Source organism: Scyliorhinus canicula, chromosome 5, assembly GCF_902713615.1.
Source record: "Scyliorhinus canicula chromosome 5, sScyCan1.1, whole genome shotgun sequence".
Lineage (NCBI taxonomy): Eukaryota > Metazoa > Chordata > Chondrichthyes > Carcharhiniformes > Scyliorhinidae > Scyliorhinus > Scyliorhinus canicula.
In genome coordinates this window covers 102936884-102959329 of record NC_052150.1, presented here as the reverse complement: position 1 = coordinate 102959329, position 22446 = coordinate 102936884, and the positions used below count along the sequence as shown (strand labels likewise).

The 22446-nt window shown below is 46.8% G+C and overlaps 1 protein-coding gene across 3 annotated transcripts in view; it reads left to right on the top strand.

Annotated features, from left to right (window-relative positions):
* The window catches only part of LOC119966167 (aryl hydrocarbon receptor-like), a 235249-nt gene that overhangs the window by 162374 nt on the left and 50429 nt on the right, over nucleotides 1-22446 (top strand). For all 3 annotated transcript variants that reach the window (XM_038797465.1, XM_038797467.1, XM_038797466.1), the window contains one exon: nucleotides 7427-7550. In XM_038797465.1, the coding sequence (XP_038653393.1) occupies nucleotides 7427-7550 (124 nt within the window). The remainder of the gene's footprint in view (nucleotides 1-7426; nucleotides 7551-22446) is intronic.

Genomic DNA, 22446 nt, shown 5'->3' with positions numbered 1-22446 from the left:
AACTTTTCTATGATTCTACGATCTCAATTGGATCGCACCTCAACCTTTTAAACTCAAAAGAATACTCGCCAAGTTTATGCAGCAAGTCCTTATAATTTAACCCGTTATGTTCAGGTGAATCTACATAATACTCCTTCTGTAGGGGTTCTGTGCCCAAAACAAAATGCAGTGCTTAAATTGGATTGGAAAAGCTCGGTACAACTGAAGCATCACTACCTCCATTTTGAATTACAATCCCCTTTCAATAAAAGGCAACATTCCCTTAGCCTTTTTTGATTAATGTTTCCAGCAGCGTGGACACCTAAATCCCTTTGCTCCACAGCTCTTGGTCTCCAATTCCATGTGCAGTCATTATTGTGATCCAGCCTTCGGAACATTGTCAAATGCCTCCAGGAATTCAAACATGTAATATCCAGAGACATTCCCTCTCCACGCTACTGGTGACTTCCTCAAAAAGATATATATAACTAGATTAGTCGGGATGTGGAGATGCCAGCGTTGGACTGGGGTGAGCACAGTAAGAAGTCTTACAACACCAGGTTAAAGTCCAACAGGTTTGTTTCAAACACGATTAGTCGGGCAAGACATGCCCTTCAAAAATCCTTGTTGACTCTCTTTGAGCACTTGGACAGATATTAATTGGTCAATATTACTGGCCTTATTTTTGTCCTTACTGGAAAAAGGAATGGAGGTGGGCAGGTATTTAAAAATGGTTAGCACAGCGCCGAGGACCCGGGTTCGATCCCGGCCCCGGGTCACTGCCCTTGTGGATTTTGCACATTCTCCCCGCGTTTGCGTGGGTCTCATCGCCACAACCCAAAAAGTTGTGCATGGTAGGTGGATTGGCCACGCTAAATTGCCCCTTTAATAATAAAAAATCTAAAAAATATATATGAAATGAAATGAAATATACGCTATTTCTGCAACTATACTTACTTATACTCTGAGATGGAAATTATCAAGTCTTGGAAATTGTTGAGTAAGTTGCATTATATTCTCCATTACCATTTATTTTGTATTAAATTCACCAACTTTCACAATTAACATATTTTAGCTTCCCTTGGATCATTATATTGTTCCTTCATTCTGTGAACAGATACAAAATACTCACTTAATATTTTTTATTATTATCCATTATTGTTTCACCTGCAATTCTCTTATAGGCCTGTATTCCCCTCCATTCCCTTTTCTAGGATCATTTTTCTGTTAACTTTGCTAGATTTTTTTCATTTTTACTTTTTTTGCACCTCATTACTTTTCTTATATCTTCTCAGTGCTTTATGAAGCTCTCCTGTTCTGAATTGCTGCTTTTCCTTGCATTTGCATAAGCCTTTTCTTTTAGCTTGAACCTGTCTCTCATTTCTGAAAGGAAGTATAGCCTATATGGTAAGAATCTTAAGGGTGACAGTTTTCATGTATAGATCTTTAAAGTTTGCGTACATGTAAGGTAGAATATCTAAAAATGCAAAGTGGAATTCTAGATTTTATACATGGTGGCCATTGATACAAATGCAAGGAAGTGATGTTTATTGCTGAAGGGAGAGACATGATTCCATGGTTTTATGTCTTGTACTTATCAGATTAAATGCAAGAACGCCAACTTTTAAACAATCACAATAATTTATACTACAGGTGAAAGGGTGCTGATTGTTGCCAAATCGCCTCTAATTGCTTTCTCCATGGCAATGTCTCAGCCAATAGAGAACCATAGGCTCCCAAACTCCTGGGTAATTTAAGAAAGGTGTAAGACTTGAACATATTGGCCGGGATTCTCCGACCCCGTGCCGGGTCGGAGAATCTCTGGTGGGACGCGAGAATTGCGCCCCAACATCGGCTTCCCGATTCTCCCCCGCCGATTCTCAGGCACCCGTGGGATTCCCGCCACGCCGGTTGGGGCCGTTGAAAGCGCCCCCCCCCCCCCCCCCCCGCCGATTCTCCCGGCCGAGTGTCCGCCGGGTTCAGCTGAGTCCCGCCGGCATGGGTTACTCGGGTCCCACACGGCGGGACCTGGAAGGTGTGTCTGCGGGGGCCATCCTGGAGGGGGGGATGGTGGGATCCGACCCGGATCCGACCACTAAGCCTTGAACTTCCTTTCTATGTTAAATGTGCTGTATAACAATAAATTGTTGAGAAAGTGACTGAGGTGAACTATTTCTCACTATTGCTGATTTTTGTTATCTGGGGCGGGATTCTCCGCAGACCGTCGTAACGCCGATTTCCGGCGAGAAAAATCGGTGTACATGACTCCGGCGTCGGGGCCTTCTTTAAGGCCGCTATTCTCCGTTCCCGGAGGGGCCAGCAGCTGACTGACGCGATACGCATCAGTTTCACCAGCTGCGGAAGTGGTGAGACCCGGCGTTTTTTGGAGCAGGAGGAGGAGAGAGACAGACCCGGCATTTGGGGGGTGGTTCCGGCATTTGGGGGGGGGGTTGCGGCATCGGGGGGGGGGGGGGGGGGGGGGGGGGGGGTTGTGGCATCGGGGTGGTTGCGGCATCGGGGGGGGGTTGCGGCATCGGGGGGGGGGGGGTTTGGGGGCAGCGGCGTGCAGAGAGGGGGGGGGCGACGGATGCCCGGGGCCAACGCACCGTCGCCCCCCCCTCTGAACGCCGCTGCCCCCTACCCCAACCACCCCCCCCCCTCACCACCCCTACCTCCCTCCCCACCACCCCTACCTCCCTCCCCACCACCCCTACCTCCCTCCCCACCACCCCTACCCCCCTCCAACGCTCGCAACACCGCAACCCCCCACCCTCAACGCCGGGTCCCCCCCCCCCCCAACGCCGATACCCACACCCCGACCCCCTCCCTCTGAAGGCCGGTACCCACACACCCCCCCTCTCTCCTCCTCCCCCCTTCCTTCCTCCTTCTCCCCCCCTCCTTCTTCCTCCCCCTTCCTCCTTCCCCCTTCCTTCCTCCCCCCCCTTCCTTCCTCCTCCCTCCTTCCTTCCTCCTCCCCCCTTCCTTCCTCCTCCCCCCTTCCTTCCTCCTCCCCCCCTTCCTTCCTCCTCCCCCCCTTCCTTCCTCCTCCCCCCTTCCTTCCTCCTCCCCCCCTTCCTTCCTCCTCCCCCTCTTCCTTCCTCCTCCCCCCCTTCCTTCCTCCGTTAGTGGGGGGGGGAGGGGGGTGCGGCGTTAGTGGGGGGTGGGGGGTGCGGCGTTGGAGGGGGGTAGGGGTGGTGAAGGGGGTAGGGGTGGTGAGGGGAGGGGGTTGGGGTAGGGGCAGCTGCGTGCAGAGGGGGGGCGACGGTGCGTTGGCCCCGGGCATCCGTCGCCCTCCTCCCCCCTCCTTCCTCCTCCCCCCCTTCCTTCCTCCTCCCCCCCTTCCTTCCTCCTCCCCCCCTTCCTTCCTCCTCCCCCCCTTCCTTCCTCCGTTAGTGGGGGGGGGGTGCGGCGTTAGTGGGGGGTGGGGGGTGCGGGGGTGCGGCGTTGGAGGGGGGTAGGGGTGGTGAAGGGGGTAGGGGTGGTGAGGGGGTTGGGGTAGGGGCAGCTGCGTGCAGAGGGGGGGCGACGGTGCGTTGGCCCCGGGCATCCGTCGCCCCCCTCCTCTGCACGCCGCTGCCCCTACCCCAACCCCCCCTTCACCACCCCTACCCCCTTCACCACCCCTACCCCCCTCCAACGCCGCACCCCCCCACCCCCCACTAACGCTGCACCCCCCCCCCCACTAACGGAGGAAGGAAGGGGGGGAGGAAGGAAGGGGGGGGATGGAGGAAGGAAGGGGGGAGGAGGAAGGAAGGGGGGAGGAGGAAGGAGGGGGGGGGAGGAGGAAGGAAGGGGGGGAGGAGGAGAGAGGGGGGGTTGTGGGTACCGGCCTTCAGAGGGAGGGGGACGGGGTGTGGGTACCGGCGTTGATGGGGGGGGGGGACCTGGCGTTGAGGGGGGGGGGACCCGGCGTTGAGGGGGGGACCCGGCATTAAGGGGGGGGGGGGTTGCGGCGTTGCGAGAGATGGGGGGCGGCGTTGGAGGGGGGTAGGGGTGGTGAAGGGGGTAGGGGTGGTGAGGGGAGGGGGTTGGGGTAGGGGGCAGCGGCGTTCAGAGGGGGGGGGCGACGGTGCGTTGGCCCAGGGCATCCGTAGCCCCCCCTCTCTGCAAGCCGCTGCCCCCAAACCCCCCCCCGATGCCGCAACCCACCCCCCCGATGCCGCAACCCACCCCCCCCCCGATGCCGCAACCCACCCCCCCGATGCCGCAACCCACACCCCCGATGCCGCAACCCACCCCCCCGACACTGAACGGCGTCAACCATCGTCAATGGTTGACGCCGTTTTAAAGCAACTGTGATTTTCGCCGACGTGACCCATGGCCACGTCGGCGGGACTTCGGCCCATCCGGGCCGGAGATTTGTGGAATCTAAAAATATAATGAAATCCCGCCGGCGCCAGCTGTTTTCAGAGGCTGCCGGCGGGATTTGCACAGCGCCAGTTTTTGGCCGGTCAGAGATTTAAAAACCCTGCGGGAGCGGGAATAACGCCGCTGCCGGCCGATTCTCCGACCCTGCGTGGGGTCGGAGAATCCCGCCCCTGATCTGTAGGGAGATGGAATTAGCTGGTATAGCGATTTTGCATTATCAGTTTTCAATAGTTTGTGTGTTCCAGAACAATTTGAAGCTTTTAAGGATTTTCTTTGTACAAAGATAAATATTTTCTCCTTTCCAAACTAGAAGAAATTGTAACTTTTTAAAAAGGCAGAAGTGGAACTAATTTGGTTGTGAAATAAGTTACAGGCAAAGTATAATTTTCCATCGGCCAGTCATAATTAAACATGAAGTGCCAGCCAACGAAAGTTTGTAAAATGGATGGTGCTAAATAACCTACTGCAGGCTCACTGTATATAACTGGTGAAGTACGAACAGTCCATATGCTTATAATTCAGTCAATAAACTAATGCTTTAAACCTTTTTCTGAGCAAATAAAAGAATCCAATTTGCAGTATATAATTACAAAATGTGCCAACATATTTTGCATTAGAATAATGTTGATTCATTCAATTAGAGAGCTGCACTCAAGAAAAATGATAAGGTTTGATTAAATGTTTCCTTTGCCAATGCTTTATATTTATGCTATCCAGAGTGCATGTTGGTTTGATTTAGGACGTGAGCATTTCTCGTGGCCACTGTTTTACTGCGCTTCCCCCCCCCCCACCCACCAAAACCCCTCCACCTCACCCTCTCAACTTTGCTGTAATTTTCCATTTTATTTGTTTTGTTTTACAACTGGTTTTCTGTTTCCAATGTTGCTCGTTTCTAGATTTTTTTTACTTGAACTTATTCAGTAAACCATCAGATACAATTTGTGTTTTTTAAGAATTTATAAGACAATGCAAAAATCTTTACGCACTATAGTTACAGTTGCTAACAGCTCAGTCCTTTAATGTTCATTATAGAAATTATCTTGGCTTTATTTATTTTTAATAAAAATGCCTGTAGCTTGATCAGTGTTCCGTTTTCTGAACCATAGGAAAATAATTCAAACAATAGTATTATACAAATAAAGGTAGGAATGTCACAGTGAGAAACTTGGGCAGAACTTTATGATCCCCTGTGGGCAGGCCCATAAAATGCCGGGAAAGGCACCCACCTGACGACCTCTGACTCGGCTGAGATTTAACGGCTGGCAAACCTCAAACAGCCTGCCCACATGCCAGTTGTGGCTATTGAACAGCCAATTAAGGGCCACTTCTTGCGCAGCTGCAATTTTTCCTGGCTGATGGAAGGAGACTGGCAAAGGGGGGGCCGGGGAGGGGGGGGTGGGGGGGGGGGGGATTCGGGGGGGAGCTCATCAGATAAGCCTGCTTTGGTCTCAGGCAGTTCAGGGTCGAGGGTGCCTCCTTCACATGCACCCTTTTCAAATACGAATCCCTCCTCCCTGAGATTCCCCCTCCCATGGTCTATGTCGTCCAGCTTTCACCCCCTCCTCACCCATCAACACCCTTCCGCCTCCCAGGCCTCCTATCCTGGTCCCGACATTCCAACTCACCATTCATCTGGCTCTTGGGCCATATCCTTTGGGGATTGGGTGAATGCAGTGATCCCCATCCCAGTGGCGCTGCTGTGACTGAGATCGGGTGGCTAATCAAATTGGCTAGCAGATATCTCAGAGGCAGGTCTTCCTCTCCAGATGGGGATGGAAGACCCATCTCAAGCCCATTAACAATCTTCAGAGTGTCTAATGACTGCAGGACAATCTGTTAGAGCGGAATTGAGTTTAATGTTGATTTTTTTCAGTATTGAGATAAGACACTTCGCTACTTGCAAAATCCTCCACTTTTGTCACTGACAAGTGTCATAAAACATTAAATTGAATAAACTATTTGTGGATAATACTTAATGTGGATAAGATTGATATGCTTTGTTTGTTGAAGATTCCTGTCTTTATAAAATAGCGCATTCTTTGAACCAGGATAAGCAATGCCAAAATAAATCTGCTTGTGTTTACTGTAATTTAAGCATTGGTATAATACTCAGCCTTTTCACTTGCATGAGTGGGCCTTGATCCAAGCTTAAGGTAATCTGAAATTGCAAAATTGGTCAATGGTTTATAGTTTATAACCAGTTCTGGTTGAATCGGTTGGTATACCGGATGTGCAGAGACTTAGTGGTTTACCAAAATAAACACTGAATGACAACCACATAATTGTTAATTTTCCCAAAATGGAGTCCTAGTGTTTATTTTGTTTATACTTGATGCCATCTATAATAGTTGAAATCTGTTTTTTTTTTACAGTAGAGACAACATAATAATTTAAACTATGGCATGATTATTTCTTAGTGCACTGTAATGCAGGGTATTTGAGCTGTGTTAGTTACATGGAAGCTGATGAGTTCAACATGGTGATCGGATTACTGATGTATACCTTGCATAAAATTCAAAATAAAATTATGTTTTTCCTTTCTTCATGACCATAAGCAGTGAATGAAAGGTTTTGTAACTAAATTCGTGCAGCTGATAGATGGTATACTGGAGGACATTTAAAAATGCATCTGCTTTGAGTATGTGTGTGATGTGTTCTGATATATTTGAAGTTAAAGTATGAGTTTTTAGAAATTATTCGCCAACCGTAAAACTGATATTTTGTCCATGTGATTAACTATCTTGTTGAGGGGTATGTACATTATCCAAGTGTGCACCACTCAGAGAAATTGTTCTCTTTCTGTACTTTAATCGCTTTTTTTTTAAAGAAATGTCACCGTATTTCTATTTTTTTTAATGTGTGAACATTGTTCTATTTTGCAATCATTACAAGCTTGGATGATCCTACTACTAACTTTCATCTTGCTCAAATTGAATGCTTTTGTTCACTCTATTCCATTGAAATAATTTAGAACAAAAGAATGTGAAGTCAGAGAAAAATAGTTTAGCTTAACGTACATGGCTCATATCATGAAGCTGAATTTAAAACTTACTGGGATATATTTATTTTCTGTCATCAGTCTGATATCATTCACCAGAGTGTCTTTGAACTGATCCACACAGAAGACAGAGCTGAATTTCGCCGACAACTTCACTGGGCTCTGAATCCAGCTTCAACCCCTGAATCAGGACAACTAGTTTCAGGTAGTACTGCAAATGTGCTTAAAAGTTGAAATTAATCGAATGAACAAGCTCCCATTCTGTGTAGCAGCGAACGCTCATCTCATTTGTGATGAATTAATTACATAAAAATAGCATTGGCAAGTAACTTGTGAATGACTATAAGATGGAAAATGTTAAATAAGCATGGCCTTTTGAAATGTCCACACTTTCCACGCCGCCTCCCCCAGTTAACAACATTTTAATAAATTTGATATCTCTAATCTCGTATTGTTACAGCAAGGAAATAATATGTGAATTCCCAATTTATTTATGGAATTTAACTGCATTTAACCAAGTGAATTATAAGCATTGTAGCTATAAAGTCAATTATGCCTGAGGTCTCATGGGTGTATTGATAACCATTGAGAGACCATGAAGTTAGTATTTTGGGGGAAAGAACACAATCATAGGTGGAATTATTTCTTCAGCCAGAAAATTAATATTCTTGTGCTTATGCAGTAAAACTTTGAAACATTTAACTGTGCAAATGTAAAAGAATGAAGTTCCATTTATACAATGCATATTAAAACCTTGGGATATTCCAAAATCCTTACAACTGCTGAACTATTTCTAAAATGTAGTCACTATTGTAATATTCAGGAAAATTATTCTGTTCAGTGGCATGAAGCAAAATGTACTTTTTTCAAATGTCTTATCAACCTTTCTTAGTCTTCCTACACCTTCATCCTATAACTGAGACTGAGAATTAGTTCACAATGCAAATGTATGTAAATACTCTGGCAGTTGGTAGCCATGATGGAACATGAGGTGCGTTTCATAATCAAACATGAGACGAGAATGACTGTCCAGTGTACATGTGCGTCCGGGGGGGTGGGGGGTGGGGGGGGCAACCATTTCATCTGCTTCATCAATGAGCTTCACTCCATCATAAAATCAGAAGCCTGGATGTTTGCTGATGATTGCACAGTGTTTATTACCATTCTTGACTTCCCAGATAACCAGATAGTGAAGGAGGCTATGCCCCCATGAAGCAAGACTGGTCAACCTTCACTTGGGCTGTTAAGTGTCAAGTTACATTTGCATCTCACAGAAGAGAGCATTTAACCATCTTGCTTTGCCACTCATAGGCATTGCCATTGTTGAATCTTCCACTATCAATATCCTGGGGGTTATCATTGACCAGAAACATTAACTAGACCAGCCATATAAATGCTGTGTTTTGGCCAACTAACACCCCTGAGTCTGTCCATCATCTACCAGGCGCAACTCAGGAGTGTGATTGAATACTCTCCATTTGCTTGGATGAGTGCAGCTTTATCAAACTCAAGAAGCTTGACATCATCCCAGTCAAAGCAACCCACTTGATCAATCCCCCACATCCACCACTTCAGGTATTCACTGCCTCCATCAACAGATGCATAAAAACTCACCTAGATACCTTTGACAATACCTTTCAAACTTGTAGCCTCTACCACCTAGAAGGACAAGGACAACTGATGCATTGGAACATCACCACCTGCAATTTTCCCTCCAAATCACACACCATTCTGAATTGGAACAATATTGTAGTTCCTGATTGTTGCTGGGTCAAAAGCCTGGATAACTCACTTTCTCTTTTTTTAAAAATGGATTTTATTACAAACATTTATCAAAACAGGTTACAACACATAAACACCCAGGAAACATACTTCTTGGCAATCAACCATAGTCAACTTTTTTCCCCTTTTTAACCCTCCTCCCCCCTGCGACGAACAGCTCCTCAAACACGGTCACAAACTTTCCCCACCTTTTCTCAAACCCCTCTGCAGAGCCCCTCAACTCATATTTTATCTTCTCCAACCGTAGGAAGTCAAACAGGTCACCAACCAAGCCGCTACCCCCGGTGGCAATGCCGAACGCCACTCCAGCAAAATTTGACGCTGTGCAATCAGAGATGTGAAGGCCACAACATCCGCCTTCCTCCTCTCCATGACCTCCGGCTTCTCTGAAACCCCAAATATCACCACCAAAGGTTCCAGGTTCACCTCCTCCTCCACTATCCTGGCTAAGACGGCGAACGCTCCCGCCCAGAATATTCCCAATTTTTTGCAACCCTAAACATGTGTGCATGATTCGCTGGCCCCTGTCCACACCTCTCACACTCATCTGCTACCCCCTGAAAGAACCCACTCATTCTCGCCAGAGTCATATGCACCCTGTGCACCACCTTAAAATGTATCAGGCTCATCCTTGCACAAGAGGCAGTCCCGTTTACCCAGCGCAATGCCTCACTCCATACTCCCCAATTGGTCTTCCCTCTCAATTCTCCTTCCCATTTCTCCTTGGCCACCCACTTACCTCCCTGTGCTCCCCCCCCCCCCCCCCCCCCCACCCCACCAGCCACTTTACTATATCCCCAATTCTTCCCTCCCCTTCCACATCCGGTAGCAGCAGTCGCTCCAGCAGGGTGCATCCTGGCAACCTAGGGAACCCACTCCAGATCTTTCGCGCAAAGTCCCTAACCTGCAGATACTTGAACTCACTCCACCTCAGCAGCTCTACCATCTCCCTTAGCTCTTCCAGACTGGCAAACCCTTCCTCCAAATACAGATCCCTCAAGTTATGGAACTCCCTTTCTCACAGCAGATGGAATACAGTGGGTCAAGAAAGCTGCTCGCTACCAACTTTTCAAAGGCGATTAGGAACAGGCAACAAGTGCTGGCCTTTCCAGAATTGCTAATGTCCCATGAACCAATAATGTAAAAAACATCTGCTCGAGCCTTATAGCCTATCATTTAGAATACAGTAATAACAATGTAAAATTCTAGGCTTGTATCACATCTACAATGTAAACTTTATGCTAAGGGCCCCACCGGTTGAAGAACCAGTAGGAACCCAGTGTTCCTTCAGTCTAGGAGGCCCAACACCGTTTAAGTTCAATCAGACACTTACCTGGCCAGCATTGGGCCTCCCATGTCATCAAGCTCCCAGCAGGATGAAGGTCCCCAAGAGGCAGGCAGGTCTCCAATACTGGCAGCATCACTGGGGGTTGTGGCTGCTGTTGATAATGCTATGAGGTCTTCACCAGGCATCATAATAATAATCTTTATTGGTGTCACAAGTCGGCTTACATTAACACTGCAGTGAAGTTACTGTGAAAATCCCCTCATCGCCACACTACGGTGCCTGTTTGGGCACACTGAGAATGTCCAATTCACCCAACAAGCACGTCTTTCTGGACTTGTGGGCGGAAACTGGAGCACACGAAGGAAACCCACGCAGACGCAGCAAGAACGTGCAGACTCCGCACAGACAGTGTCCTAAGCCGGGAATCGAACCCGGGTCCCTGGCGCTGTGAAGCAACAATGCTAACCGCCAGATACGTGGGGACAGGTGAATGGGGCCATCATGGGGAGGAAAGTGGGGTCAGATACAAGAGCAGGTGCATGTTTCAGGGCTTTATGAGCAGCTTTGGGAGACACCGGAAACCCTGCAAATCCCGCTACATCCTGACCCACTATTAAATCCTGATGGGCTCAGGAATAATCAGATTTAAATGGCTCATTAATGAGCCTAGTTGATATCCTGCTGTCAGCAGGTGGAATTTTCATGTCAGGCTCTTCCCATCATCCCACTAAATTTATGGCAGTTTTCCCACTGCAGAAAATCAGATGGGGATGTCCCTTGTTAATTCTCCCAGTCCCTTATGTTTCTGCTTGGGTTAGGAGAGGGGGAATCTGGCAATATTGGATTACCACCCATTACAAAGCATGCAAGATTTTCTTTTTGATTGATTATAATGTGTAGGTGTATTCAATAGGCCGTAATAGTGCATTATTCTTCCTAATTCCAGCTAGCTAGCAGCTTATCTTCTATGACTGGCGGCTGACCTGATGCTACCAGTTTTTCACTAGCACTCGTAGCTTAAGTCTTGAAACATCTCACAAAAGTCCCAGTTTATTGCTAAACTGCAGTTCAAAATAATGGAAAGTTAAGGTAAATAAATGTCACAGTTAGCATTAGCATTAAATGTTTTACTGCAGGGTGGTGGCATGATTTAAAGGTTGATTTGACCTTGCATGATATAAAATGAACCATTTAGTCCAACAAGGGATTTCCTTCCAGTGACAGTGGACGCCATTTAACATGCAAAAAGTGTCTCGCTTTGCGTATATATAGCGGTGTCTTGGCGCCGCAATGGCCCCGCTATCAAATAGAACAGTTTTTTCTCTGGCCTTGGTCAGGAACACCCCGATCTCCTGACCCCCCCCCCCCCCCCCCCCCCCGTTGGAATCCCCACCGAAGACTCCAGACCCCGCTACTGCCTCAACTTGCCTCCTAGGGGTCCTCGAACCCCCATCATCCCACCTTTTATCATAGAATTTACAGACTTTACAGTGTAGAAGGAGGCCATTCGGCCCATCGAGTCTGCACCGGCTCCTGGAAAGAGCACCCTACCCAAGGTCAACACCTCCACCCTATCCCCATAACCCAGTAACCCCATCCAATACTAAGGACAATTTTGGACACTAAGGGAAATTTATCATGGCCAATTCACCTAACCTGCACATCTTTGGATTGTGGGAGGAAACCGGAGGAAACCCACGCACTCATGGGAGGATGTGCAGACTCCGCACAGACAGTGACCCAAGCCGGAATCGAACCTGGGACCCTGGAGCTGTGAAGCAATTGTGCTATCCACAATGCTACCGTGCTGCCCGAGGGCAGTGCACCCCTGGCATGGACATCCTGGCACCTTGTTTCTGCCAGCCTGGAAACCTGGCAATGACCCTGCCAGCTGGAAATATCACCCGGGCACCCTGGCCTAGGAGACCCCCACAGATGCCATTCTGCCTGGTCCATGTTGGTGTGGACCAGTGCTAAATGGCGCCATGGTGAGGTCTCCCAGATGCAGACGTTAGTTCCCGGGCCTCGGGAGAATCAGGCGCAGACATATTTAAATGATCCCAATGGCCCGAATATGAAAATCTGGATGGAGCCCACCGAGGGCAAGATCCAGATCACAACGGCTCGCAAGATTTAACGGCCTCGTCGCATCACCGAGTCGGGGTGTCAAGACTATTTTTTCACATCCAGTATATAATTCAAGTCGATTGTGGACTGTACTCAAACTATCCCCCTGACTGAAGGTTCTGCAAAATTCTTATTGATTAATCGAGATAATAGTACAGATTTTGCAGTAGTAATGATTGTTAAACTCTATTTGCCTTATTTACTCTTCAACATCTGGAGTCCACACACAGTTAAACAGAGGAATCTAAAAGATGCTGTCAGTGTTTTTCCATGGGGTTTGCTTCTGATGTTCCAGCAGACCCAACCAATTAGAAAACACAAAACTGATAGAAATTTGTCCTTTTATGAAATTAACCTCATGGTTTAAAAGTCATTGCAAAAGTTGCACCTTGATGAATGAAGTCTAACTGTATTTTCAGCAGCATACTAAGTTCATTTTTACTGCCGTAAAATCACTCTGGCCCCTGTAAAACTGGTATTTGTGGTATGTCAGCTTCCTTCATTGTGATAAACATCCATATTTTTTAACTAATTACATTTTCTTTTAAATTTCTTTATGCTAGTTCAGCTTCCGCCTTAACCCCATTCTCTGTAAAATTGATATTGAAAAGTGAAGTATAAATGTGCCATTTACTTCCTGGTTTTCTCTCTCTGAGAATTCTTCAATATGACTTGATGCTTGCTCTGTTTGATGACATCCATGCAGATCCCTTTGAATTGGTGCCAGATTCAAACTGATGTAGGGAGATGTGAAATTTACACTACAGATATTACTGGACCTTTCTGTGCCGCTTCTAGGTCAGTAGTGAACATGGATGCTTAGCTGCTGACTGCATAATTCGAGCCAATAAAACAAAATTCCTTCATTTCTATTCTTGGAACCAGCTGGTTGATTTATTTTATTATGATTTTCCAGAAATTATTATTTTCCATAATATTCTCAACATATAGTTATTGTTTAAAACCTTACACACAAGTACAACAACTTAGATTTATATAATGCTATTAATGTAATAAAATGTCATAAGGCACTTCATAGAAACATAATGAAACAACGCACATAAGGCAACATTTTGCAGATTGGCCAAAAATTTGATCAAAGAGGAGCATCTTATAGGAAGCGAGATTAATGAGGGAGATACAGAAATTTAGGAAGGAATTCTAAAGCTGAAGGCCTAGGTAGTTGAAAAGATAATTGTACCAGTGGTGGTACAATTAAGGCCAGGAATACATAAAATGGCAGGATTGGATGATAACTTGGAAAGTTATGGGAATAAAGGCAATGAAAGAGGTCGGGAGGAGGAGAGGCCATGGAAAGATTTGAAATGAAGAATGAAATTTGAGGTGGTGTTGTAGGCCAGTGTATGTGGGATGAAAGGTGAACTGGAGTTGGTGCAAATTGAGACTGGGCAGCAAAGGTTTGGATGAACTCAAGTTCACATTGATAGAATGCTGGAACCAGCCAAGTGTGCATTGGATTAGTCAAGTGTCATGTGAGAGTAACTTTACAAAATGGGTGTTTATAAATGGGTGTGTATATAAATATCTGTCGTGAGAATACCTTTAAGAAATAGGTGTTTATTACTGCTGTGATGTCAGAGAGTAGGTGGAGCTGGCCTGTCTGTCGGCTTTTTACTTTCGTTTTAGGCTGTTTGGTGCAGGGTGTGTTTGAGTTTTGTTTTCAGTGTTGGAGCTGAAGCCAGGCAAAACAGGTGTACTGTTGATCTCTCTGCCATGAAAAGACTATGGGCGCGATTCTCCGTGCCAAGGGGGGGCCCACCGATCGCGGGCCATGCGTCCGTAACGGAGGCACAATTTTCCCTCTGCCGCCCCGCAAGATCAAGCCGCCACTTCTTGCGGGGCGGCTGAGGGAAAAGACGGCAACTGCGCATGTGCGGGTTGGCGTTTCCAACCTGCGCATGCGCGGCTGATGTCATCGGCCACGTCAGCTGGTGTGACGCTTGACGCCGCCGTGCCGCATGGGGCCGCGCTCCTAGCCCCGCCCAGGGGGGAGAATCGGCACCGGAAGTGGGCGTGAAGGCTGCCCTGGGTCACGGCCTGTCTCACTGCAGCCTTTATGATTCTCCGCATTTGCGGCGAATCTCGCCCTATCTCTTGATCATTTGATGAATTCGGAATTATAAAGGTTTTCAGTAGTGAATGTAAACCTGATGTGCTTCTGTTAAAAGGTGTTTCTTTTGTCTTCTAGATGTTGTTTGGGATGTTATTAAGGATTACTTAGCGTTGCATTCTTTGGGGGTTGTATTTGAATTAATGGTTGCTCAGATGTTCACTGTATGTTTTAAAAAGGTTAACTTAAGTTCATAGAATAAACATTGTTTTGTTTTAAAAAATAATTTTCCATTTCTGCTGTACCACACCTGTAGAGTGGGCCGTGTGCTCCCCATACCACAATCTATAAAACGTTGTGGGTCAGGTGAACTCCATGATACACTTTGGGGTTCTCTAAACCCTGGCCCATAACACAAGTCTAGAAGTAATAACGGCATGGATGAGGCAGAAGCAGATGAGCTGAGTCAAGAGCAGAGTTAAAAGTAGAAATAGGCGGTTTTAGTGATGATTTGGATATGGGATTGGAAGGTTAACTTGATATCAAATATGATACCAAGGTTGGGATCAATCTGGTTTAGCAGTAAACAGTTGTCAGAGAAAAGGATGGAGTTGATAGCTGAGGAACAAAGTTTGAAGCAAGGACTAAAGGCAATGTTTTCAGTCTTCGCAATGTTTAATCAGAAAAAATTTCTTCTTATCTGGTGTTGGATGTCTGGCAATTAGTCAGATAATTTAATAACAGTGGAAGAGTCAGGAGAGGTGGTGCTGAGGCAGGACTGAAAGTCGGTAGTGTACATGTGAAAACTGATTATGAGCTTTTGGCTGCTGTCACCAAAGGACAGGGCTTAAATGAGAACTAGGAGGGTGACAAAGATAGATTGTTGCGGGACACCAGAAGTAACAGTGCAGGAGCGGGCAGAGAAGCAATTGTAAGTGATTCTGTGGCAATAGCTAGGTAGATGTGAATTAAATTGAGTGAGTGGAACTCTACCTGGGGCGTTGTTGGAGGAGGATGGTGTGGTCACCCATATCAAAAGGAGTAAATGAAGTCCAGAAGAAAAAGGAAGGACGTTTACCTTTGTCACAGTCTCACAGGGTGTCATTTGTGGCTTTAAAAATAGTTTTCAAACTGTGACAGGGGTGGAAACCTAATTGGAGTGAATAAGGCCTGGAGTACCAGGAAAGGTGGACACAAAATTGGGAGGCAACAACATGTTCAAGGACATTGGAGAGGAAAGGGAGATTGAAGATGAGGAGGTAATTTGCAAAGACTGTAGAGTCAAAGGGTGTTTTTTTTGGACATCCATAACAAAGACAGATTTCAAGGAGAAAAACCGAGAGAGAGAATCATTTGTCATATGAGTGTACCTTTCAGAAATGGGTGTTTATAAATGGGTGTGTATATAAATATCTGTAGTGAGAGTACCTTTAAGAAATGGGTGTTTACTACTGCAGTGATGTCAGAGTGTTGGTGGAGCTGGGCTGTCTGTCAGCTTTTTACTTTTGTTTTTGAGCAGGCTGCAATGTGTGTTTTCGTTTCGTTTTCAGAGCTGGATAGCTGCAGTCACAGCCAGAAGGTGTATCAATCTCTCACTGTAATCTAAAGACTGTAAATCAATCCTGGTGATTTAAAACTAATAACAGTAGTGACTTTAACCTGATGTGCTTCTGGTAAAAGGTGTTTTAAGTCTTATGGATGTTAAAAAGAAAGCTTAAAGGATTACTTTGTGTTGTATTCTTTGGCGGTTGTATTTGACTTAATGGTTGCAAGATGTTCATTGTATGTTTCAAAAAGGTTAAGTTGAGTTCATAGAACAAACTTTGTTTTGCTTTAAAAAATACTTTTCCATTTCAACTGTACCACAGCTGTGGGTCAGGTGAACTCCATGATACACTTTGGGGTTCTCTAAACCCTGGCCTATAACACATTAACAACGTCAGTTTGTGAGGATTAGGAAGGGAAAATGGATGGTCAGTAGTTTAGAGAGGGTGGCATTGAGGCATGAAGGATGTGCGCTTGGAGAGGACATGGGAGGGGATAAGAAGAAAACTCGAGAAAGTTGTGAATTCAAATCTAGAGCAGTGCGAAGTTTTGGATGACGTTTGGCCTAATGGGCTTGTTGAAGAGAGAGCCATGGCAGAGGCACGTGATCAGGATAATCCTGATATTAACAACAGTGAGCTTCATGAGCTCTGCTTAATTATTGCTGGAGGTGAGGATGGAGAAGATGATGGAGATGGTTTTAAGAAGACTATCTTAGCATGCCAGTATGATCCTAGAATGGTAATGTTCTTAGCAGACAAGAGCGTCGCCCAAATGTGCTTCATGGCGAAACCAGTTGTCCAGCTTCTGATCAAAGATCAGAATATACAACAAAGGGGAAAAGTATCAGTGTGGTCAATTGCATCCCAACTAAACATGGTGCAAGATACAATGCTGGCTAACCCCCTCATGGTGCATTTTCCCAGGAGAAAGGATAGCAGTTCAGCATAAATGCTCACAAAATTCCTCTCTGGATCTCCAATGCAATTCATCAAGGCTTCAAAAGATAGTAATAGTGTATAAATTCTTATAATCCCAGCTAATTAACAACTGTAACTGGAAATGCCCTGTTCGATTCATGTTTTTCAAAACAAACTGGCGCCAATCCAAACCCACTCTATAACCGCCACATGTTTTGATAATTCTTTTTGCAGAGATTGTGACTTTGTGAAAATAAATACCCTATGTGGGGGCAACATAGTGGCACAGTGGTTAGCATTGCTACCTCACGGAGCCGAGCTCCCAGGTTTGATCCTGGCTCTGGATAACTGTCCATGTGGAGTTTGCATGTTCTCCCCGTGTTTGAGTGGGTTTCGCCCCCACAACCCAAAGATGTGCAAGGTGGATGGATTGGCCACGCTAAATTGCCCCTTAATTGGAAAAAATTAATTGGGTACTCTAAATTTAAATAAATAAATACCCCACGTCAGCAAACCTATTTCTTTGCTTCAGTGTTTAAGGGCAATCCCTATCATGCTCAAATAAAATATCCAACCAGTATCTGCCTAATCACTTCATCATTCTTAAAGTGAATCCTATTTTAGATATATTTGCTCCTCGAAATCTGAGTTTTCTTTTCTAAAGTTGTCAACCTTATATGTTTGCCTTGCCCATGGCCATTTCCTAATACCATGAAGGAATTATCAATTGCCACCCTCTCTCCCTCAATCCATTAACTTCAACCAGATCCCTGTATGGTATACACTTAAACCAGCTGCCCGTTTCTAATTGAATATGTATCCAAGTTATTTATCCCTCTCTGTCAATTCTATTTTTTGCTCATTTTCTTGCTGTTTCTCTCCTGTGCAATAAGTGATATTGTCTACCGTTTCTGTTACTTATAGCTGACATTTGCATTGCTAATGCTCTCATTATTAGCAATTGCTTCGGCCTCTTATGTACGAACACATGCTCAGTTAACAATGGATGCAAAAAATTCACTTCTATTTTAATCAGAATTTTTCTTATCACAAATTTTAATCAAAAGCCCACTTTTCCTTGACACTACTAGTGACCATGTTCCTAAATGCTTTCTGTTATTCAGGCCCTTAGTGTTACTTCAAAGCTAATTTTTGCAGCAAATTCTTTGTAAACATTCACTTGCTAATGTTATTTATGATCAATAGGGCTGTAGGGCTCCCGCCTTGGCCGGCGTAGAGGAGACGACACCCCCCCCCCCCCCCCCCCCCCCCCAAGCAAGTGCCAGAATATGCCAGCTGGTCTGCACATGTGCAGAACCATGCCGGCGGTTCTGCGCATGCGTTTACTTGCGCCGGCCCTTCGGCGCCGGCTGGCACGGCACCAACTCCTCCAGCGCCGGCCGAGCCCCCGGAAGAGAAAAGGATTCCGCAACTTCCGGTCGGTCCGACGCTGGAGTGGTTTGCGCCGCTTTTTACGCCAGCGTTGGGCCATCGCAAGGATTTGGGAGAATCCCGCCCCCTGTGTTAGTGATCTAATATTCAAATACAAAGATGGCAGTGAGTGACCTTACACTGTTTGCAATATTGCACCTCTCAATAGTCTTTAAGGGCTGCGGTCCTGCCCTTGCCCATTAAAGAAAAGTCTTACTCTAGCTTTGACAGCCGCTTTGTCTAAGGGCTGTACTGTCATTACTTCAACATTCTTTGACACCAAGGTTAGTGTTGGCCACAAGATCGCGAGCAGCTGGCTTTAATTTTGAAGGGTTGCTCTTCCTAAGTTATGAAACCCTTCTGCCTACAAATGGTAAATATATGGCACATTTTTTTCGACCACGTTATGCCCAAAAGACCCAAAAGAAGCCGGGACACCCCGATTACAGCACCTCACAAGACCTAACGCCATCTCACGAGACAGTGCATTGTGGGCATGATCACTCTTTGGAAAATCTGCATATTCCCTCTCAGAGGGAAGTAAGAGACTGCTGTGTGCTCTGTTTCACAGAGACATGGCTCACCCCCGCCTCACCGGACTGTGCCATACAACCTGAAGGCTTCTCTATTCACCGGGCGGACCGCACGGCATCTTCAGGCAAAGCGAAGGGTGGAGGGGTTTGCCTCCTCATCAACTCCTCCTGGTGCTTGGATGTGGTGACCCTGGCGACCTACTGCTCCCCAGACCTGGAATACTTGACCGTAAAGTGCCGCCCATACTATCTTCCACGTGAGTTCACTTCAGCCATTATCACAGCGGTCTACATCGCACACCCCAGGCAGAAGTGAGGAAGGCGCTGGATGAACTGTACACAGTCATAAACAACTATGAAACAGAACACCGGGAGGCCTTGTTCATTGTGGCCGGAGACTTCAACAAAGCCAACCTCAAGAGTGTACTGCCAAAATTCCACCAGCACATCTCCTGTCCCACCAGGGGCGACAACACTCTTGACCACTGCTACTCAAAAATCAAGGGCACCTACCGTTCCATCCCCCGACCGCACTTTGGGAAATCAGACCATAAGACTGTGCTCCTTCTCCCGGCTTACAAGCAGAAACTCAAGCGGGAGAATCCAGCTAAGAAGGTTGTGCAGTGTTGGTCCGAGGAGACAGAAGAGCTCTTACGTGACTGCTTGGAGACAGTGGACTGGTCCATATTTAAGAACTCAGCGACTAACTTAAATGAGTATGTCACCACCGTCACAGACTTCATCAGCAAATGTGTGGACGACTGCGTGCCAAGGAAAGCAGTACGTATGTTCCCCAACCGGAAACCATGGCTCAACCGCAAGATTGACTCCCTACTGAAGGACAGATCTGAGGTGTTCAAGGCAGACGACCCTGTCCTATACAAGAAATCCAGGTACGACCTCCGCAAAGCCATCCGGGATGCCAAGAGAGAATATCAAACTAAGCTAGAGTCATAGACAGACTCTCGGCGGTTGTGGCAAGGACTAAACAACATAACAGGCTACAAAGCGAAGCCGAGCAGTATCTCTGGCAGCAGCGCACCCCTCCCCGATGAACTTAATGCATTCTATGCTCGGTTTGAGCAGGTAACCAACAATCCGCTATCGAGTGCCCCAGCAACCCATAATTCACCCATACCCACCATCACAGTTTCCGAAGTCAGATCGGCCTTCCTGAAAGTGAACCCACGGAAGGCGATGGGCCCGGACGGGATCCCTGGTCGTGCACTCAGAGCCTGCGCATACCAGCTGGCAGAGGTATTCACAGACATCTTTAACCTATCCCTACTCCATTCCGAGGTCCCCACCTGCTTCAAGAAGACCACCATCATACCAGTACCAAAGAAGAACCAGGCAACGTGCCTCAATGACTACCGCCCGGTGGCCCTGACGTCAGTTGTAATGAAGTGCTACGAGAGGCTGATCATGAAGCGCATCACCTCCATACTCCCGGAACGCCTTGACCCACTTCAATTCGCATACCGTCGCAACCAGTCCACATCAGACGCCATTTCCCTGGCCCTACACTCATCCCTAGAGCATCTCGAAAACAAGGACTCCTACATCAGACTCCTATTTATTGACTACAGCTCCGCCTTCAACACCATAATCCCAGCCAAGCTCATATCAAAGCTCCAAAACCTAGGACTTGGCTCTCCACTCTGCAACTGGATCCTTGACTTTCTGACCAACAGACCACAGTCAGTAAGAATGAACACCAACTCCTCCTCCACAATAGTCCTCAATACCGGTGCCCTGCAAGACTGCGTACTTAGCCCCCTACTCTACTCCCTGTTCACACACGACTGCATGGCAAAACTTGGTTCCAACTCCATCTACAAGTTTGCTGACAGGGCAGCACGGTGGCCTAGTGGTTAGCACAACCGCCTCACGGCGCTGAGGTCCCAGGTTCGATCCCGGCTCTGGGTCACTGTCCGTGTGGAGTTTGCACATTCTTCCCGTGTCTGCGTGGGTTTCGCCCCCACAACCCAAAAATGTGCAGAGTAGGTGGATTGGCCACGCTAAATTGCCCCTTAATTGGAAAAAATAATTGGGTAATCTAAATTTAAAAAAAAAAAGTTTGCTGACGATACGACCATAGTGGGCCGGATCTCGAATAACGACGAGTCTGAATACAGGAGGGAGATAGAGAACCTAGCGGAGTGGTGTAACGACAACAATCTCTCCCTCAATGCCAGCAAAACTAAAGAGCTGGTCATCGACTTCAGGAAGCAAAGTACTGTACACACCCCTGTCAGCATCAACGGAGCCGAGGTAGAGATGGTGAGCAGTTTCAAATTCCTAGGGGTGCACATCACCAAAAATCTATCCTGGTCCACTCACGTTGACGCTATCACTAAGAAAGCACAACAGCGCCTATACTTCCTCAGGAAACTAAGGAAATTCGGCATGTCCACATTAACCCTCACCAACTTCTACAGATGCACTATAGAGAGCATCCTATCGGGCTGCATCACAGCTTGGTATGGCAACTGCTCGGCCCAGGACCGCAAGGAACTTCAGAGAGTCGTGAATACCGCCCAGTCCATCACACGAACCTGCCTCCCATCCATTGATTCCATCTACACCTCCCGCTGCCGGGGGAAAGCGGGCAGCATAATCAAGGATCCCTCCCACCTGGCTTACTCACTTTTCCAACTTCTTCCATCGGGCAGGAGATTCAGAAGTCTGAGAACACGCACGAACAGACTCAAAAACAGCTTCTTCCCCACTGTCACCAGACTCCTAAATGACCCTCTTATGGACTGACCTCATTAACACTACACCCATGTATGCTTCATCCGATGCCAATGCTTATGTAGTTACATTGTATATATTGTGTTGCCCTATTATGTATTCTCATGTATTTTCTTGAATTCTGTTTAATTCCCTTTTCTTCCCATGTACTGAATGATCTGTTGAGCTGCTTGCAGAAAAATACTTTTCACTGTACCTCGGTACACGTGACAATAAACAAATCCAATCCAATCCAGCTAGTTTCACTTTAATGTGCAGATTCCCGATGCTCCTGAGGCATGGGATCTATCTCTTTCGCCTCGGATGAGCGCCGTTCAGTACTGGTCTCTACAAATGGGGACCAGACAGGACGGGGATCTACTCGGGGAATGGAAGCGCCCAGGTGTAGGCCCTTTGGGGAGAATGGTACCCTGGCACTGCTGGTGCCATCTGGGCACCCTGGCACTGCCAAGTTGCCCAGGTGGTGCTGGCAGGAGCACTGCCATGATGCCAGGTTGGCGGTGCCAAGCTTGCATTTTTTGCATGGGGTAATAGGGCATTGGGTGTGCCCTGCGTGGGTGTTGGGGGGTGGCTGGGGACCCTCCCATTGTGCATTGGGGTTTGGGGGTGGTGGTTTGCGGGTCATTTTGATGGCTCCAGAGATCGGG